The sequence below is a fragment of the Anser anser genome, assembly GCF_964211835.1.
Source record: "Anser anser genome assembly, chromosome: 1".
Taxonomy (NCBI): Eukaryota; Metazoa; Chordata; class Aves; order Anseriformes; family Anatidae; genus Anser; species Anser anser.
Window position 1 is genome coordinate 159,364,604 of NC_139720.1, and position 19,255 is coordinate 159,383,858.

Here is a 19,255-nt window from a genome sequence, read left to right on the forward strand (position 1 = left end):
ATAAGCAACAATTTCATTTCTTAGAAGCAATGACTTCCTTTTCCCTATGAAGTTCAGAAAAGCTGACCTTGCACAAAACCTTTGTACCATTTTTCCAACATGTATAAACCCCTACCTTTATTTCGTATTAGTTATTAACAAACAATATACACAGCATCCGCTCACATGCAGTTCTTTGTGCATATAGTCACACATACGCACAATGCTTGTTTAGTATTAAATCACCTACAAATTAGGTGTATTAACCAAATTGTGCTTAATATTTTAAATAAACGTTAGGCACTGCTTAGCTTTCAAACTTTGACATCTTCTCTCTCATAAAGCAGGAATTAATATGAAATTTTATCCAGGCTTGTTACAGACTAGCTTCAAGAAGACATCTAGATTTTAGAAAAACTATAGCAATAATGATTTTTTTTATGGTTTCAGCTGACTCTTCAATATTCTCTTCTCCCTTTGATTTTATGGTAATTTTTTTTAAGCAGCATATTTTTAACATGGATATCATTCCCAATCCTAAGGGAACTCTGTTTTTACTTTAAGACTGCTAATCACGTACATATACAGTACATTTTATTGACTTAATTCTGTTCCAGCTCATTAAACACAGCTGCTTTCAATGGTCAGGAAAAAAAAAAACTGAAAACAACATGCAAAGAAGCCAACCAACTAAAAATTGTGGCGTTGCTCAAAATCTGCAGAGGGGCTTTGTAGTTGTTTCTTAGAGCGCTATGGCACAAGCAACAGCTTAAGGACAGTGTTTCCGGAGAGCACAGAAGCAACTGATCAGGTCATCCCATTTTAGTACAACGAATATAAAAACCACACACTTTTATGTGTTTTCACATCTAAGAGTCCTCCTGTTTTCAACAAGAACTGTTTATCGACAGCCATTTATTCTGAAATACAGTGGGAAAACAGTTTCTGCTCTAATAAGCAATAGTGACTCTTTTCAGTACCAAATTCTGAAGGCACTATAACTGCAACCTGGGTTTTTTATAGAAAACCACTGGAGAAAGAAAGTGAAATAACTTAGCCTGTTATGTATAGATAGATATTAAAATATACAGTTACAGTCTAGGAAAGGTTTCATAATTGAAAACAATCTAGATGGGTGCAGAAAAAGAGCTCAGCAAGAATAAAATGTAAGAATTCTGAGGTATAATTTTACCTATTTCCAGAAGATCTGGAACTGATTTCAAACTTTCATTCATGGTCTCAGCCTTACAAATCCAAATTTTCAGTAACTTGAGATAAACAAGTGCTGACAGGATGATGATGTTAAATGCCAGGAAGAGAAAATACCACGTGTGGTATTTCTGCCTGTCAGCTTATACAAATACTTTCATGAGATCAAATCCAGAGTCTGATAAATCCCAAAACAGACCTAGGATTGTCATGATAAACAGTCTTTTAAGAGACAGCACTGAAATGCCGCAAGGCCTGGAAGCTGTTGCTCAAACAAGTGGTTTGCTGCAAAATGGACTTGCAACCTGTGTCAAACAGGAGTCTCTCATGCTCGCCCTTTAACATCTATTTGCTAACTCATCTTGGCTAGAGCCACTGCTCCACACTCAGCGTTCATCACCACCGTTAAGACTCCTGTAAAACACTTCAGCCTTGTTAAATAAAATAGGTAAGGATCAAACTCAAGCACATGACCCTGACTGCCCACACTGTTGCACTATTTACCCAACCTTCTTCTGTGGCTCTGTTTAGACAGTTCCAGTGTGTCTGTCTCCTAGAGAAGGTGCATTTTATATATGGCCTTCAGAGGACACCGCAGGCAGCAGGTCTGGCTCCTTAGCACCCTCAGAGATCACCTTCCTACTGGCAGGCACCCTACCAAGGTATAGGCACCTCTAACATACCCTCATGCTACAGCTCAAGGCACAAAATCTGCATTCATGTCACGCTACACACAACACCTCCAAACATACTTTCAATTTTTAAGATTGTTTGAATTGGCAGAAGGGGGAGGACACCCCAAAACACCAGAGTACCTTGGTGTTATAAGAGTATTACACTGGATCTAGAGAAAACTCCAGGGCAAACACCAAGTAGTGAGGACACAGCCCGTCTGACAGGATACCAGCCTTAAGTACCACAGACACAAGCCAACCTACTCCATTCAGTACTTTGGTCCCATCCTCTATTTCGCAGCCCAGACACCACTTTTCAGGTCATCCCAGACAGATGAAGGCTTCTCAGCACTACTGACTTCCTAGAGAAGCTGAAATATGGGAAATAGATATGGGAAAGCTGCCACACTGCTGATTCCCATTTTTTTGTTGTTTTTAATCCCAGAATATTTTTAAAAATCTTTTTTTTTTCCCCCAGAGCGGTCATTTTGTGGATCCAGGGCTGAAATGCTACTTGCACTCAGAAGCCAACAGCGTTATGTTCACACACACAAAAACAACATAGGCAATAATCCTCACAAAATACATGGATGTGATAAAATGGACTTTAACAACTGATACAAGCAAGCAACCATTTTCATTCCCACCTAAATCCTGTTCTGGAGATCTACATGTGTTCGACGAACAGCACAATCAGAAGTAGGCATATGCGCACACAAATCCTTGATTTGACCTCCAATAAAACCAAAACCCAAATCACCTATATTTAGATCATAAAAGAAACCCAAATTAAAATTCAAAGAATAGTTTGGGGTTCCATCAGTCTGACCCAGATCTTTAAATAACAGTAAAAAATCAGTTTAAACTGAACTAGCAAGAATATTTTAACTTGAATTAGCAAAAAAAAAATAGACACCAACTTTTTCTGAGATTATGTCACCCTTCAGGCACAGTTTTTTGCCTCAGTTATTCAACTTCATACGTATAACTGCTTTCCATCAAAAAGTCTTTGCAATAAAATTTATACTAATCAAAGTCTTCACTCTTTTTATTATGCTTTTTGTTCTTATGACTGCATAAATGACCTCCAAAAAACTGCTGAAAAGAATCCTAGATTGACTCCTGAAGGTAAAAAAAAAAATGCTTAGAGTTTGGAAAAATATCTCAAGTGCTTTTTGTCTACATCAGTAGGAGACGCTTGATTCTACAGTTCCAGGAAATGTAACTTTTTTCAACAAGCCATGGAGCTCAGCTTTTTGGTGCAAAGAGAAGCCTGACAATTTGTTCACTGACATACCTAGTGGAACTTAGTGTGGCAAGGGAGACTGGTTTACCATTCATTCTATTCTGCTGTTCTGGGGGATTCTGAACGAAGGAAACAAGAAGGAAACAATCTTATTTGCAACTGAGAACAAGGAGATTTGAGAAATGAGCTTTCCATTTAATCTCTCTGAAAAATGAGCTGATGATACAAGCTAAAAATTCTAGCTTTACTAGCATATATGGGGTAAAGAAGTGGAATTCTTCAATAGACTACAATATCAGAAATAGAGCCTAGGAAATAAAAATATCTTTAAAAAATAATTTTGGAAACAGCATTTTTTTAAATAATCCAACAGTCATACATACACACACACAAAAGGAGGCCTTTTTGTGTTTACTTCATGCTTTGCATATTGTTCACTTCTCCACTACAATTAAAATGGTCTTTCAGAAATTGAAAATCATCAAGTTTTACTGTACAGTCCCAACACCAGTGAACTTGTAGCACAGAACCAGACAGGCAGGGAAACAAAAAGTATTTTTGCAACTATCATGTAAAATCAGCATGACAGTGATAAATGTTTCATTACAGCATGCAATGGGGCTGACCACAGGTCTGTACACAAATCACTGCTACAAGATTGAACACAGTTAGACAAGTTTTTCCATTGTGGAGGGCAGCACTAGAAACCTTGTTTTTGTTAAGGATATTCATTTATCTTGATTATTAGTTACCAATTTCAACACCAATCCTGTATTATGTGAATAATAACACAAACTCAAACATGAAGTCCCTGTATCCTTGATGATCATCTTTGCTTCATGCATATACCATGCATACAACGAGAGATAGTTTTGCTCCTTTAAATATACAGAAACTACACAGAGGAGCTGCAAAACTAATTGTATAAAATGCATGTTTTTTGAGATGATGCATATTCAAAATAAGGACATAACACCAGTCCCTGAATGAAACATAATTACAATTTGCATGATTTGTCGATATCAGGCTGTTTCATTTCTATCAGCACTAAGAAAAGGGAAAAATAGAAACTATGAATGCTATTCTTTGTATTTGAATTCACAAAAAGAGAACAAGGCCAAAATCAGCCAACTTTCTCCCCATAATTTTACCGACTGTAGAGTTTACCTTCCACTGCATGCCAGCACATATCCCAACATTCCCACTCCCCTTCAGCTAGTGATCCTTCTCCACATGAAAGGTGTGATTCAGCTTCAGACATTCAGAAGGTGTCCTTATATAATAAGGTGGCACTAAAACAAATGCAGATAATACAACAGAGGCGGAGGGGCTGCGCAGCTCGCCCCCAAGCCGCCACCCAACATCTGAACCGAAAAGGAGGAGCCCCCAGGCTGCACCCCCCACTCAGTGCGGTCGCCCACCCGCGGTGCCAAGGGTTCCCACCTGGCTCTCCCACGCCACAAGGTGCCTCAGAGGGATGGGGCCTGACAGCCCCACGAAGATGCTCCAGAGGCTGCAGGGAATCCCCAATGCTGCCAGAAGCCTATGTTTGTGCAAGCAAATTGAGACCCATAACTGCGACTCCGACACCTATTTTCACAAGTAGGCACCTACCTAAGGTGCTTACATACATACGTAGGATACACACACATTTCTAAATGCCTTCAGAAAGAGTTTTAAAATATTTTTCACTTCTTGCCTCAGAAGAAGGCTGAGTATAGATCAACAGCAGAAGTGACACTTCTTTCCTCTTCCCATTATGTTTCCAACCTACGAATACCTTTTATCAAACTTAAATCATCTAAAATACTCATTTAATCCCCATTTTCTTGTCATCCAACTCTGAACAGATTTTAGCGTTCCGAACCATTTGTTTCATGTACCTCTGGGATCAAAGATACTCAAAGCAAGAAATCGTGCATGTGCTCAGCTCCTTGAGGTTTTCACGCTGCCCACAGCACCACAACTCCTTCAAAGAGCGAACGGCTGCACCGCACCTCCTGCTGACCGCTGCTCGCAGGGCACCAGACGAGAAAGGCATTCTGCTACTCTGCACAAAACCGGTTTTTGCTTCGGATCAGGAAATTCAGAAAAGTCAAAAGAAGAAAATGAGTGGTGGCATGAAACTTACAGAGAAAGGGGGGAAGACAGAAGCAGGGCAGAAGGAACGTGCATAAAGTACTACAGTTGTTTCCTCTGGAGGCAACACGTTTCTTCCCTGTCTGCAGTACACAAGTGAATGTCTGGTGCCAAAACAAATGGTAATGGCAAAAGAAAGTGCAACAGCTACACCAGACTATGTAATGAGAACACAACCACAATAGCTCTATCATTCATCCTGATGTCATTCACGCAATTAATCAACACCAAACATTTAAATCACTGACAGGGCTTCGACTCAGATTTCAGTTTCCAGATAAAATATCTTTATTTGCACAGTACCCATCCAGCCAGGCTTTCCAACAATAGCGATTATTTCCTTTTTTTGTGAAGATGATAAAATCTTTAGCTAGAGACAAAGTAAGAAGGCTATGTATATTATTATAAGTACTGGTGACCGAAATATAACAGATAATCTTAAATGTAACTCAGCATTATAGTGCACAATTTACAAACCAGAGTCTTTAAAAAGCTGTATTTTGAAGTGATTTCTCAAGGAATAAACACAGCATGCCTTATCGCGACTCGCAGGATGAATAAAAACTATGCAGATCAACTTAAGCAAAGGAGGAGACAGCTGATGTTTCCAAGTAGGGTGGATGTTAATTCAGCTCCCGCTGCACACAGAAGTCATTTTCTGCCAGGAAAGCATCGACTCGCATTTACTAGCATGCCTGACACCTAAAGACGAATGGATTTTACACGCAGGTCTTCATTTTAAGTTTGTGAGGAGCACCACTGAACCCAACCGAGGTACTCACACGGCTGGAGAAAGCAAGCAAGCAAGCAGCAGACCCCAGAAGGTAGGTCTCCTTGATGCGACCTGCCACATCACTTTGCGTGCGCTTACAAAGTTTCGCTGCCCGCATAACGCTGGGCTGCACTCCCAGTCCTGCTACTTAACACGTTGCTTTCCGAGGGAGTTTACTGAGTTACAGCTACAGCGGTGCAAGCCCCTCTCCCTCTGCACAGGGCTAACCAGGCTTCTCCTCGCCCCGGTCCAGCGGCACCACGACCCCCGGGCTGGGCGAAGCCCCCGCCCCGGGGCAGCGCCTCCTCCCCGGAGGAAGGGGCCGGAGACCCCCTTACCTGCCCGCGGCGAGTCCGGCACCCCCCGGAGGGGCCCGAGCTGTCGCAGCTGGAAAACTTTCCGCACCGCCTCGCAGCCCCGCGGCTCCCCTGCCCCGAGGGCGGCCGTGGCGGCCAGGAGGAGCAGGACGACGACGCTGAGACTCTTCCCCGCCATGGCCCCGCCAGCAGCCGAGGCGGCGGGGGGAGGCCGCCAGCGTCGCCCCCTGCGGGCGGGACGGGGACGGGACGGGGACAGGGACGGGACCTCCCCCGGTCCCCGCCCGCAGAGTGCGAGGGGGGTCCCCGGAGCCCCTCCGGGGGAAGGGGCTGGCCGCCTCTGGTGGCCTCTGAGGGGATGGGGGTTTGGGGAGGGCCCGTCCGAGCCGGGGAGCGGCGCTGAAGGGAGAGGAGAGGAGGAGACCCCCGCAGCACGGGTGTGAGGGGAAGGGGCAGCGCAGCGCTGTGTGAGGAGGAAGCCCGAGGAACCGCCTTTAGGACAGCCCTAAAGCGACCTGCTTTTAGAGACGCTGTACGACGGGCTCACAGCTGGCAGCAGTGGCCGCGGATCGGTTTTGTGAGCTCGCCTTCTGATGCCAGGCTCGCGCTTTCCTGAAGAGTGCCTCCAAAAACTCAGCTGCCTCCAAGGTAACTTCAAAAATTTCGGTTTTCATAGGCAAACGTGACAGAGGACTGGTTTACAAAATCTCTGATCTTAGAAGCCAACGTCCAGTGGTAGCTGTCGGAGAAACCAAGGTTATCTCTGAAATTGCTCCCTTGATGCCAGAATTCAGAATCCCCTCAAGTTTGATTCTCTTATGAAGCCCACAAGTTTTAATGATGTATCTTACCCCATTTAGCTGGAAATATTTTCTTACTAAGTTTCGAAACTGCCGGTGGTCATTCAGAACTTTACAACATCAGTCTATCCTAGCTCTCACTTAAATCTTTTAACTGTGGCAGCAGTTTCAATGCAAGACTGCAGAAAACGTGGAGAATGTGTGAATTATTCTACACATCCCTTTGAATAAGGGTAACAAATTGACACATCAGTTATTAAAAACTGCATTAGAAATCAACTACTTCACTGCTGAGCAAAGCAATAAGAAAAGGGAATTATACTGACATCCCATGTACTGACTGACAATTCGTAAAAAGTGGAAAGAACCAGCATTTCCTTTTTTTATTTACCTATGCTCATGGACTTGGCAGTTGTCTTCTGTCAGAACATTCCAACATATATTATTTGAAATGTCCTTTAACAGAATTTGTTCTACTGCTCTTCTGTTGGTAAACAGAACCATGACATTTAATATAAAGAGTGAGCGCAGATGACAGGTTACAATCTTTTGATAAAGCAAACTACAGCAAAAGATATTTGGGGCCCTTTATGAGGAAAAAGAGGGGAAAGCAGAACATGATGTACCCCTGCAAATAAAAAGATTTGTTTTCGACCAAAATAGAAATAATTAAAAATGCAATACCTTGTCTGTAAGCTGCTAATGGACAACAAATCCCTTGTCAGCCAGTAGAGCACAAGTTCTTAAATACAATACTCTTAAATATTGAAAAATAACATTGAGGAAAACAATTTGGATGTGGGAGCCAGGAAGTGGGGGATCTTATTCAGCAACTCAAAGATTGTAGAGGAAATTCTGGGAATCGTGAAACGCCAACTTCAACACCTAACATAAGACATGCACAGCATTCACAATAAACATATGAAAATTAGGAGAGGGGAAAAGTCTTGCAGGATAAGAAATACAAGTATTCCTACTTAAAAAAATATGCAAGTTTCTTGTTTACATCACAACTGCACAGTAGTTTGCCAACAGCAACAGATGATCATGGACTCCAGGGATTGACATCGAACTGATCCCATCTTCTGCCAGTTACAACTCATTGAAATCTCTACCCTCCAATTCTACAAATTAAGGGGAAAGTGAGGGTTTTTTGGAAAGAAGTTGTATATACATCTTTTAGCTATCTCATTTGAGGTGAAGAAGATTCAAGTTTAGTACAAAACTTTGTTTTGTTGTGGGTTTTTTGTTTGTTCTAAATGACTTTAGCATAACAGCTATGAAGGAAACAATTAACTTTAGCCTAATAAAGAGACCCAATTTATTTTTCTTGCAGGTTTTACGCTTTGAATCTTTCCTGATTTTAGTGTTATAGAAATACATATATATATATCTTCTAGCTCATATGTTTTATGAAACAAATATTCTGGACAAAGTTTCTGCATATGTGCAACACTACGCATAAGAAAGGAATTTTCTTATTGTAACATGAGGATATACAGGAACTTGGTGAGAGAAAACATCAGCATTAGGCTAGTCTTGCCTCTTTTCCTGACCAAAGCTTTGACATATACATTAGTGTCCCCTCACTGGTATCTGGCTCTCAGCTCAGAATGACTATAAAGAATAGCACTTTCACACATTCTCATTTTGCTTTCATCATCATGAACAAAAACATTACATTACCTCAGTCTCTAGTGCAACTCTCCTCTCTGAATCTCATCAAGCTAAAATGAGACTTTCTTATTTTGGCCATACAGCCCTTAAGTTTCCTACTTACCTACATATCTAACATTGTCTTAAGACTGCCATCTTGCTTGCAAATACTGAAACCCTTTATTTGGCTGTGCTGCCTTCCCTGACTGGATCCTTTCAGAGAGCTGCTACAAAAATAACTTTCCTGACCCGTTGCTTTATCCACATCTACTTTTTGCACATTCTTTTTGTCAAGTCAAACAAGTCTTTGATTGCATATCCCTTTACTGTTCCCATCTCACCAATGATGCAAAAAAAAAAATGTTCCCACTACAAGACCTGCCTCCATCTTCAACTTCTGAAGTGAGGAAATACTTTCATGCTACCTCCTGTTTTGTTTCATGTATCTGAAAGTAGTTCAAACATCCGTTAAGCTTTCTCATTCTCCTTTAAGTCATTCTTCAAAGCTTTCTTGGTGCTGAGTCATAACTATTATTTTTACATGCATCATAGCAATTAAGGAAGCTTTATCAAGACCATGGACTGTTGTGTTGACTAGTACATTCACACCATGTCCCTGTGGCAAATTCCATACATCTATTTCTGGTCTAATGACCAGAGCTCTTCATAAGTTCTTAATTCCAACACTGTCCTTTTGCTTTGAACAGAGTGGGGGATCCTAGCACACAGATGGAGCTCCTTGAAGAAACAACAGGGAACTATATATAATATATATATATATTTCCTCCAGTTATGCAGAACTATTCTGCAGTTACTAAGGTGTTTTTTTCTCCTCTTACTTTAGGTTGAGCTAATTATGCTAGTAAACAAGAAGTAAAAGCTATGCACCATTTGGATTCATAACACTACCTTACTCTGCTACCAATGACCTCATAAATGTATGAGGCCAGTAAAATTGCACTCATCTCTAAGTTTAGCTCATCTAAGGATCCATTAACTGCAGCACTGAAAGAGTTCATATCAGTATTATGAAAGTTTGAGAATGTGTTCACAAGTACAGGTCAAAGTGTGGATTTTCTTAATGAGCTATTAAATTTTACCAAAATGAAAATGTTAACAACAGGTTTTTTTTGTTGTTGTTGTTTTATTCTTTGTAATTACAATTAATAATCAACATGGAGACAGCTGATACAAAATGCTGGGGAAATAATTGCTGGTAACAACAGAGCATGGTCGTTTTTTCTCCCACCACCACCACCCCCACACCCTACCACACCCCACTGTGATGGGTTTTACTCAGCTGGGCAGCTGAACTCCACCACAACCACTCTCTCACCTCCCCTCCTCAGAGGAATGGGGGAGAAAATACAATGGAAAGAGCTCATAGGTTGAGATAAGAACAGGGAGATCACTCAGTAACTGTTGTGACAAACAAAACAGACTAAATATAGAAAGATTAATACAATTTATTGCCTATCGCTAACAGACTAAAGCGGTGAGAAAATAAAAGCAAACTAAAAACACCTTCCCCTCTCCCCAACCTCTTCTACATCCTCTCCCCAAGCAGCGCAGAGGAACAGTGAATGGGGGCTGCGGTAAGTCTATAGCACTTCACCTCCGCTGCTCCTTCACGGTCCCTCCCTGCCCCTGCTCCCCGTGGGGTCCCTCCCACGGGATGCCGTCCTGCCCGAACTGAGCCTGCGGGGGCTGCCCACAGGCAGCAGCCCTTCACGCACTGCTCCCACACAGGTCCGCGCCACAGGGTCCATCCTTTGTGGAAACCACATAACAAACGCCCTTCTGCTATTACTGCAGAACGTTAATCGACGCTTACCCCCCATACGTTTTGCCCCGACCACCCCTCGTGTCCCCGTTCCCCGTCCCTGCGCATCTCCTCGCGGCATCGCCCCGCTCCCCGCGATACTACCAGGGCCGGGTCCCCAAAAAACGCCGCCGGCCCCCGAGCAGCGCCGCTCCCGGTCACGGCCCCGGGGGCAGCCCCCTGCCGGCTGCGGGCGGGCAGGAGGAGCCTTGTCCCCTCCCCCCAACTTTCTTTTTTTTTTTTAATCACTGCTTCCCTTAAAGGGAAAAGTGGTTTTAGACGTGTAGGCAATGCATGCTGCCTGCCTAGAAGAGCTTCGGTTCTTTACAGTAATTTATGAGTTCAAGCATTCACAGGGGAATGTTGTATCCCCAGCGTAATTCGGTACATATTTTTTTCATACAGGTTTTATTTAATTAATAATTTACACTTCAAGCATGGCTCAGCAATCAATGTACTTTCAAAAGTACTTCTTACCACCTAGGTATAGTGTTCCCATGGGGACCTCCTCAGATATCCTCCTGTTGAACATTCTTACTGTTTCCTTTTGATTAGTATCACTCGTCTTGCTTTCAAGATATTTAATTCAGGCCCATCCAATTAAGACATTATCAGACAAGACCATCTGCAGTGTTTCTCTAAGAGGGAATGCCCAGTAAGGAAGACTGCAGCAAAGGAAAGCAGCAACTTACACAGAACACTCACATGCAACAAAGAAAGGTAGGTGTCATGTAACTGAAGTACAGCTCTGCATTCTGATCCTAATATAAAAAAAGTCCACATTCAATATCACCATTTACCAACATCAGTATTGAAAAAAACATGCACTTCTGTTGATACTTAAATACTCTTCTTTGAAAGATTTACACAAGGTTAACACACTATTTTGGTCACCCCTAAGAACATAAGACACAGAGCACCTATGCCTTTTCCTACATGTCACAAAGGGAGAACCACTCCTATCAGTTGATAAAATATTCAAGTCTCATCATGCCTAGAGAGGTGAATTTATTTCCCTTAGTCCACATGTGATGTATGAATTACTTTTACTTCATCAGAACACCGATGCCCAAGAAAACTTTGCAATCAGATACTTGTTCAACAAGAGGACCAGGCACCATCCTAATGAATTAGCAGATAAATCAACATTCACATGTATAAGTGCTCATACTGTAATTTGCATCATTCATGGTGAATGTTACTATTCCTTACACCCTTGCAACTGGTGAAGCATTTATTCCAACTCTGTAGCTGATGCCCAGCTTCTTTTTTTTTTTTTTAAGTGAAGAGAATATGAAAAGCTGTAAGAGGTATAATCCACAGGCCTTGCATCTGAACAACGTACTTGATCCTTCAACTTTGTGCAACTGAATTAAGTGCTTATATTGTCATGAATTTTAGCATTCCCCCTTTCTACAAGTGGGGAAGGAGGGCCCAAATATGCAAAAAAAAAAGAGCATCCCACAACAAAAAAGATCTTTATTTTATTGATTTATTAAATTCTGAACAACTGTAAATCTCAAGTGTTTGTTTTGTCTTGCAGTTATGTGTGAACCGTACCTATACAAGCTCCAAGGTAAATAGCAAACTAGAGTTACATTCATTCTACTTAAAATGGCACCAAAAGTTAAAAAAGATAGTTTGCACAGAGCGCAATTTCAGTCCTAAATGAAAAAAAAAAACAACCCACAGAGCTACGACCCTCTTTGGTGTTTTTCCCTCAGCTCTCATGTTTTTCATAGTATGGTTTACTGTTTGTAGAACAAAACTGAAAACAATCCTGCCGCATCTCTCAGGTTTTATTCTGCACCAAGTCCTGCTAGTAGGGATCAACACTTTATCACTTTATTTCTTCCTAACCTGGAATCCTAGTTCCAGATTTATGAGATGTAATCCAGGCAGTTAAAGGGCACTGATTCATTGGCATTAAATACAGAATTCAGTCATTCTAAATTGTCATTTAGACAAACCTAGGCACTGCCAGAAGTCAATGAGGGCTTAAGTTTCCGTCAGTAACGGTTCTAGACACTTCAGTTTAGAAACAGACTGTTAGTAACTACACCCTGCCAGTGTTGAGCAGGTGACCTATACCTAGTCACTAGGTCCCACCTGAATCCATAAATTAAGTGGAAGAACACCTTCCAAATCTAGAGTTCAGTCCAAAATGCTGTAATTGTCACGTTTTGTGGTCAAATATCAATGAGGGTGTTTGCACCCATTTTTTGTTTTTAGTCCCATTAACACATTCAGAACAAAAGAATCTGGCAGCATTTATCTGTTTGGCATGATTCAAGCCTTCCACACCTCTCCCAGGTGAACATACCAGATATTAGTTTATTTTGAAAGTGATAAGGCTGCACAAAGTCCTTCTGAGTTTATCCCAACACATACTATAGTAGTTGTGTTATAATAGTTGTAGCAACTGGCCTGAAGGAGAATAGAACTTCAATCCACCAAGTTGAGGTACTGGAAGTCAGTACTGGACTCCAGTCTCCTTTGACTTATGATCAAGTATTTCATCTTGAAGTTCTAGTGCAGATCTTTCTGCACTATAAATAAACAAAAATAGAGCTGTAACTTTCATTGAAGGGCTGTTGAGCCTCCCTAACTACATCTCATGCTCTCTTCATAAATCACTGTGTATTTAACAAGATGCAATTTACACCACCACATAAAGCATTTATGACCTTGGTAAGGAATTTCAAAACATAAGTCAATTTCCAACCTTACATTTCACAAAAACCACACTGTATATAATGATGCGAATGTCTACCTGCCCCTACTTACTAGTTAATGGGTACTTCTGGGGAGTTACAGGTATAAGATCGGAAATGCCTCTTACAGAAAAAGCTTCAAGTGGAAGTTTAATTACTTCAAACAAAACCAGCCACAAAACTACAAGGTTTTCTGCTGTTCCTGAACTACCTATTAAGTTGTACTTCTCGTTTAGTTCTCCACTTTGTAAACAGATAACCTAATGTGTGGAAATAGTTAGGCCTAGGTCCTCATTATAAAAAAAATGAAAAACAGCATAGTTATGTAGATACATAGATACCACCCCTTATCACCACCCAAAGAAACTGAGTTTCCTCTTGCATAGGAAAAAAATCTTTTATAAGCTGGAACCCCTCCCAGTTAGTGAGCTGACTAGCTCAAGGCATACCCTGGAAAAGGATCTCTGAACTGCATGCATTTCCTAGCTCGTCAATAGCATTAACGTACATTTCATGGAAACTAAATATTGCATGTGAGTGAGGAATACCTACTTTGGGTCTTACAAACCCACTCTACGAACAAGTATTGGACATTACAGCATGTAAATATTTAGAAAAGTTAGCCTACTGTTATCCACCTAGCATTCCAAAGCACTGTAAAGACAATACAGAGCATCTAAGTTTAATCTTAGGTTTCATCAGAATTCGTGAACGCTTGGTAGCTTAAAATACTAGAAATATTAAAATAAGAAAAAATGGAAAAAGAACATATCTGTGAAGTGTTTCTATAGGCTCAAAGGAAAAGCTAAAGCAGCTCTCCTTCATGATTCCTGGAAATAGTGTACCTCTAACTACACTCCAGCCTTGTCTTTAAGTGCAAGTCCTGGATGACTTTATACACATCAAGAAGAGTCAGAAGAGTTCAGAAATCTTGATTTTATAAGCCAAAACAATGAAGATACATGTTGAATTATACTTATTTTTGCATCATTTTGCTAGAATATACCATTTGATGAAATATTGCAAAGATAGCATGATGTTATAGAGCAATCCAAACTGTCATGCAAGTTCTGCTCAGCAGGGCTATTTTTGTTCTTCTTTCTCCTCCAGGAGACAGAAAAGGTGTCTTTGCAAGGAATTTTGTTTGCATATGGCCAATGCTGCCCCCCCCTGCTGCCACTGCCCCAAGTGAACTTCATTGGTGTAACACTCAACCCTACAGAAATAGAAAAGCTACACAGACTGCACTCTAACCTTGACTCATAGTGGCCTACGACTTCTCAGGCTGCTCTCTACCTCACTCTAGTTCTGAGGGCTAAACCGTATCTGAAGGTTGGTCTCCTCTTGCTTTTGTCCAGCAGGGCTGTTCCGTGATAAGCTACAGAAGTTTAAAGAAGGAAACATGGTAATACAAAACCAGGTGACAAACAAGGCAAAAATGAAAACAGGAACATAAGGTACCTACAATAGTTCAGGATGGCATAATACAAATACTTCAGTTAAACTTTTTTGTTTTAAGAAAGGAGAAATTAATTCTACATTTTCATTTTCCTGCAAAACATGTAAACTCAGGGAAGAGTTTTCCATCTCTTCAATTACATTTTCAGGGACCAAAAAGTTAAAAAATGACCCAAAAAATGCAACACATCCCTGGAAATTTCTAGTCCAATTTCTACTTTTTATCCAAGGCTTTTTCCAGATTTCTAGAACTAACACTTTCTACAAAGTTCTCAATTCCATTCAAGTTCTCTGTTTATTAAATGTTCATGCAGTCACATGAACAAAAGTGACAGCTCACCAGCATGGGCTCTTCTCTTAAGTTATGATATTACTCTATCAAACTCCACTGCCCTCTAAACCCTTTGTTTCAAGCCAAAAACATTTCCCTTTTTAGGCATATAAGCAGTTGCCTGTCTCTCAATTTAAAGATTGACTACATAGTAGACATGCTCCTCTCTGCCTTTTCCCCAGAAGCTGTTTGACTATTTTCCCCTGCCCCACTTTTGGTCAGGATAGCTGTCATCTGTCTTGCCTGTGCAATCCTGCAATATGGAGTAGGAGTGGTCTGTCAGCTGTGCTGGTTTCAGGAACATTGCTACCAATTCTGAACTGGCATTTTGCAAGGTAGCCTCTTAACATTTTATCCTAAGTTTGACAGGAATATTGAAGTTAGTGCTTATTTAAATATTAAGAAGGGTTCTTCCATAATGGCTTAAAGTGCAAGCTGGGAGTGTTTGGCTATTTCCTAAGTCTGTCACTCTAAGTTTCTAACTAGTTCAATATATACAGCTAGAACTGAATTAGCTTATTTTGGCATTATGCATACTGACAGCTGCAAAGCATTGGAGCCACCAACTGTTCGAACATGGCAACAGCTAGCTAACTTCTATTCCAGAGCAGTTTATACAAAACACAACATGCAAAGCAAGTTCTGTCACCACTGAGTTTCCCTCGTTTCTTAAGACACAGTATTATAATACTTATCCTATTAAAATTCTGAAGACTTTGCATTTGACCAAAGAAAGTTGGGTATTTAAAATATTTCTACCTCTAATGACATAGCACAAACTTAACTAGAAGCTTGTCCAGTTCTCAGTTCTATTAGGCACCTAAATTACAGACAGAGTGCTTGGTAGAGGTATATAGCAGATATAGTTCTTGTGTACTAGTTCATTCAAACAAGTTTACACAAGACTTCAATAATTTTGCACATTTATCACTACAAGCAAATATATCAATTATTTTCAAATACTTAATGGAAACTTAAGAACAGATTAATCAGCAGAAAGGAAAAAATAGTCCTTTCGGAGCATACTGGTTAAAAAAGTGTTCTGCACAATGCATACCTTGATATCAGATCTAATAATTTTGCCCAAATTTTAAAATTTATCTTGAACTTTTATCTTGAAATCTAGATCTGCATTAATTCCCTCTATTTAATTTCCTCACAGACCCTACTTTACCCATTATTTTCCATTATTAAGCTGTACCAATTCAGCTGAGGCAGCCAAATTTGTCAGCTGTTGTGAGCCCTGCCATTGTCACCTGCTGAATTCAGTCAGCAAAGATGATGAAACCTGGACAACATGAACTGGCAACTTTATTAGGATATTTAACCAGCATACAACCATATGTACTGCTAATTTCAGTCTGCAAGACATCCCGGAGTAAGCTCGGTTTATGTTACAGCATTTCAGTACTGAGGTACTGGAACAGACCTCAACATTTGTTGTCAACTACAGAAGAAAGCTCTTAGAGGTAAGTCAACCACACAGCACAACTTAAGTCTGGAACTTACAAACCTTTAGCAGATGCTGAACGAGGCAAAGGCTCAGGTCATCGGAACAACCACCAAGTTCTTATAAAATTGGAGGGGGAAATCACAAAGAGAGGAATCAGATTATCACATTTTTACTATCACTTTGCATGACATTGCACTCAGTGCTTTGAAGTAACAACTGATAAATTTAAGAAAATAATTATAGACACAACTGCAGCAGACCCTAGTGAGAAAGAATCTCATTAGATCAACTAAGATCAACTTCAAGTATTTAAGTTGTCTTAGCTTTCTTAGTATTGTACCACCAATTCCATAATGTCTCCATCAAGGAATACATAACACTCCCCCATAAGAATATAAGGAGGGCTGTGGCAAGGTCATACCACGGCTGTGTTCACTCAGTATCCTAACTCTAATAGCAGCTCCCCAGGGAAGAATCTAACATTTCCCCCTCAACGTCCTTCCAACCAACCATCTGTGACTTTAGAAATACTCAAATTACCAGTTACATATATATATATATATATTAATTAAAAAACATCCCTTAATGGATATTCTCCTCCCATTCATTTCTTCCAGTTGCACCCCACACCACTCAGGACACACTTGAGCATCTTTCTACGATTGTTCTCCAGCTAATGAAAAAGCTCAACTTTCCAATAGTTCAGGGAATTCAAGAAAAAGAAAACTTGTGTATCTTGTGTACCTCCAGGCTCAGCACCTGCACTGTCCTCAGCTGATTTCAGTCATCAGAAAATGCATTCAAGCCAAAAAGTTTCTTCCCCTCTCAACTGACAGGTTTTCCTGGAAGATTTTAGCTTCACACGCACCACCAGCAATGTAAGTATAACATATGCACGGAATACAGAAATTCTGTCAAGCAACAGTGAGGTTTTTTTCTCCATTTCCTGATCTTTTGTGGCAGATACTATGCAGGAAGGCATTTTACTAGCCAACCTGTTCTTTGCGATTGTGAAAATATGTCAGCTTTTGTGTATTAGTAACATTCCCCTTTATCTTTTGGATGTGTAAATATAGGCATATGTACCTATACACAGACATACACACATGGTAAGAAAAAGCATAGACTAGGGAAATGAGAAGCAGCTGTGAAGAAATACCATTTCCTTAAGTTTGAAGAAATTAGGAAGGCTCCTGATTTGTTTGTAACATTTCGCAGCCCCCTCAAGGATGAAGATATAAAGTCATTAGTAAGTATAGTTACTTTTTGGCCTTGCATGCTCAGGAAAAGGCTAGCTGTAATAAAAAAGTCTGAACTATCAGAGAAATTGTAAACATCTGCAGCTTCATTAAATATCTCCTATGTTTGGTGGAATCCATGGAATATTTATTGGAAAACTGAATTGCATACAGCAAGTCAAAACTATATTTTAATATTAAAGAATCTTTATTCTAAATAATGTTGTAAAATATTTTTATTTATTTATACCTAAATGGTGAGACGGGGAACTACAGGTAAGTGTACAACAGTAGTATGTCTTGCAATGACAAATTCTAAATCTGGAAAAGCATGGTTATGGTAGAACAAGAACATGAAACATTGGCTGTGCCAATGTCCAATGACTTCCTTGATTTGGAGATAACTGTAAGTGACCTTGCAAAGGTATACGCAAGTTTAGAAACAGGATTCCTGATACCTACATAAAAAAACCACCAACAAGTCCAAAGGAAGATCCTCTCCGTAGTCTCTCCAACCTGAGGCTTGGAATCCGAGTCACAACCCATGGGGAAACAAATATCTTTGCCAAAATATTACAGCAGTCCACACCTCCTTACACGAAAAAAAGGGGCTTTCCCATCTTGAACACACATTCATCATAGTGTTGTGCAGGTTCTACAGATGAACATGAAACCTCCCCACACAAAGTACTGGACAGTCAGATTGCAATGTGGCAGTTTGGCATGTGAGGTAAAAGGTATCAAATATTCCATCAAAAGGACGTCTACAGGTTAGAAGTAACTGAGTTCAACTACATAAAGTTAAATCTATTAGAATGAACGCTGTTCTCACTTTAGTTTTGTCTTCATGATACATCCAGAAAAGTTTTGGAATACTTACCTCACACTGAGGAAATGTTGGTTTTTTTTCCTTCAAGTCTTGAGAGCTTAATCCATCAATTTACAGCTAAGTACCTCTGAGTTTGTTTCTGCTATCCCTAGACAAATTAGGTGGGAAGACTGGAAGCTCCAAGGGCACAAGGGTTGGAAGCAGCACATAAGACACCAGTTTGTTGTGATTTTACTTCATTTGGGCAGCCTAATGAAGTCTCCAGCTCTTAAGACCTAATATACACTTTGCTAGATGTTGTTCATAAAACACGGGACTCACCCGTTTACTCATCTTTGCCAGCACTCCCATTGCTTAACACATTCCCTCCTAGTTCCACATTGCTGAGATCTGTGAGCTTCCAGATCGACGTATTTCTGGATTATCTGCCACATTCTTGCAGATTTGTGTTTGCACATTTAAGTCACTTCCATTGTTAGTACAGTACTACAGCATTCCATTGCATACTAGTACTGGTCCTTAGTCTAAACTCCTTTATTTGACCAAGAAGCATGCTTCATACGCTGCTATTTTAGGCAGAAAGCCTCATTTTACACTAGCATCACAGTGGACTAAATT

At 40.5% G+C, this 19,255-nt stretch overlaps 1 protein-coding gene and 1 long non-coding RNA gene across 41 annotated transcripts in view; one reads left to right on the forward strand and one right to left on the reverse strand.

The window, feature by feature from the left end:
- GPC5 (glypican 5) overlaps nucleotides 1-19,255 on the reverse strand; it is a 778,624-nt gene that overhangs the window by 744,594 nt on the left and 14,775 nt on the right. For 38 of the 40 annotated variants that reach the window (XR_014584732.1, XR_014584733.1, XR_014584734.1 and 35 more), the window contains exon 1: nucleotides 6,358-7,017. The exons of 1 other annotated variant lie outside the window; for it this stretch is intronic. Coding sequence is in view for 33 of the 39 variants with exons in the window: in XM_083836979.1 (XP_083693105.1) it covers nucleotides 6,358-6,514 (157 nt within the window). In the remaining 6 variants the exon portion in view is untranslated. Of the gene's footprint in view, nucleotides 1-4,991; nucleotides 5,097-6,357; nucleotides 7,018-19,255 lie in introns of those variants that run through there. One more of the 40 variants, XM_083836992.1, reaches the window with a different exon arrangement.
- Nucleotides 5,972-17,708, forward strand: LOC310900049. Its single transcript, XR_014584798.1, has 2 exons — nucleotides 5,972-6,071; nucleotides 7,013-17,708. It is a non-coding gene; the product is annotated as an uncharacterized lncRNA (long non-coding RNA).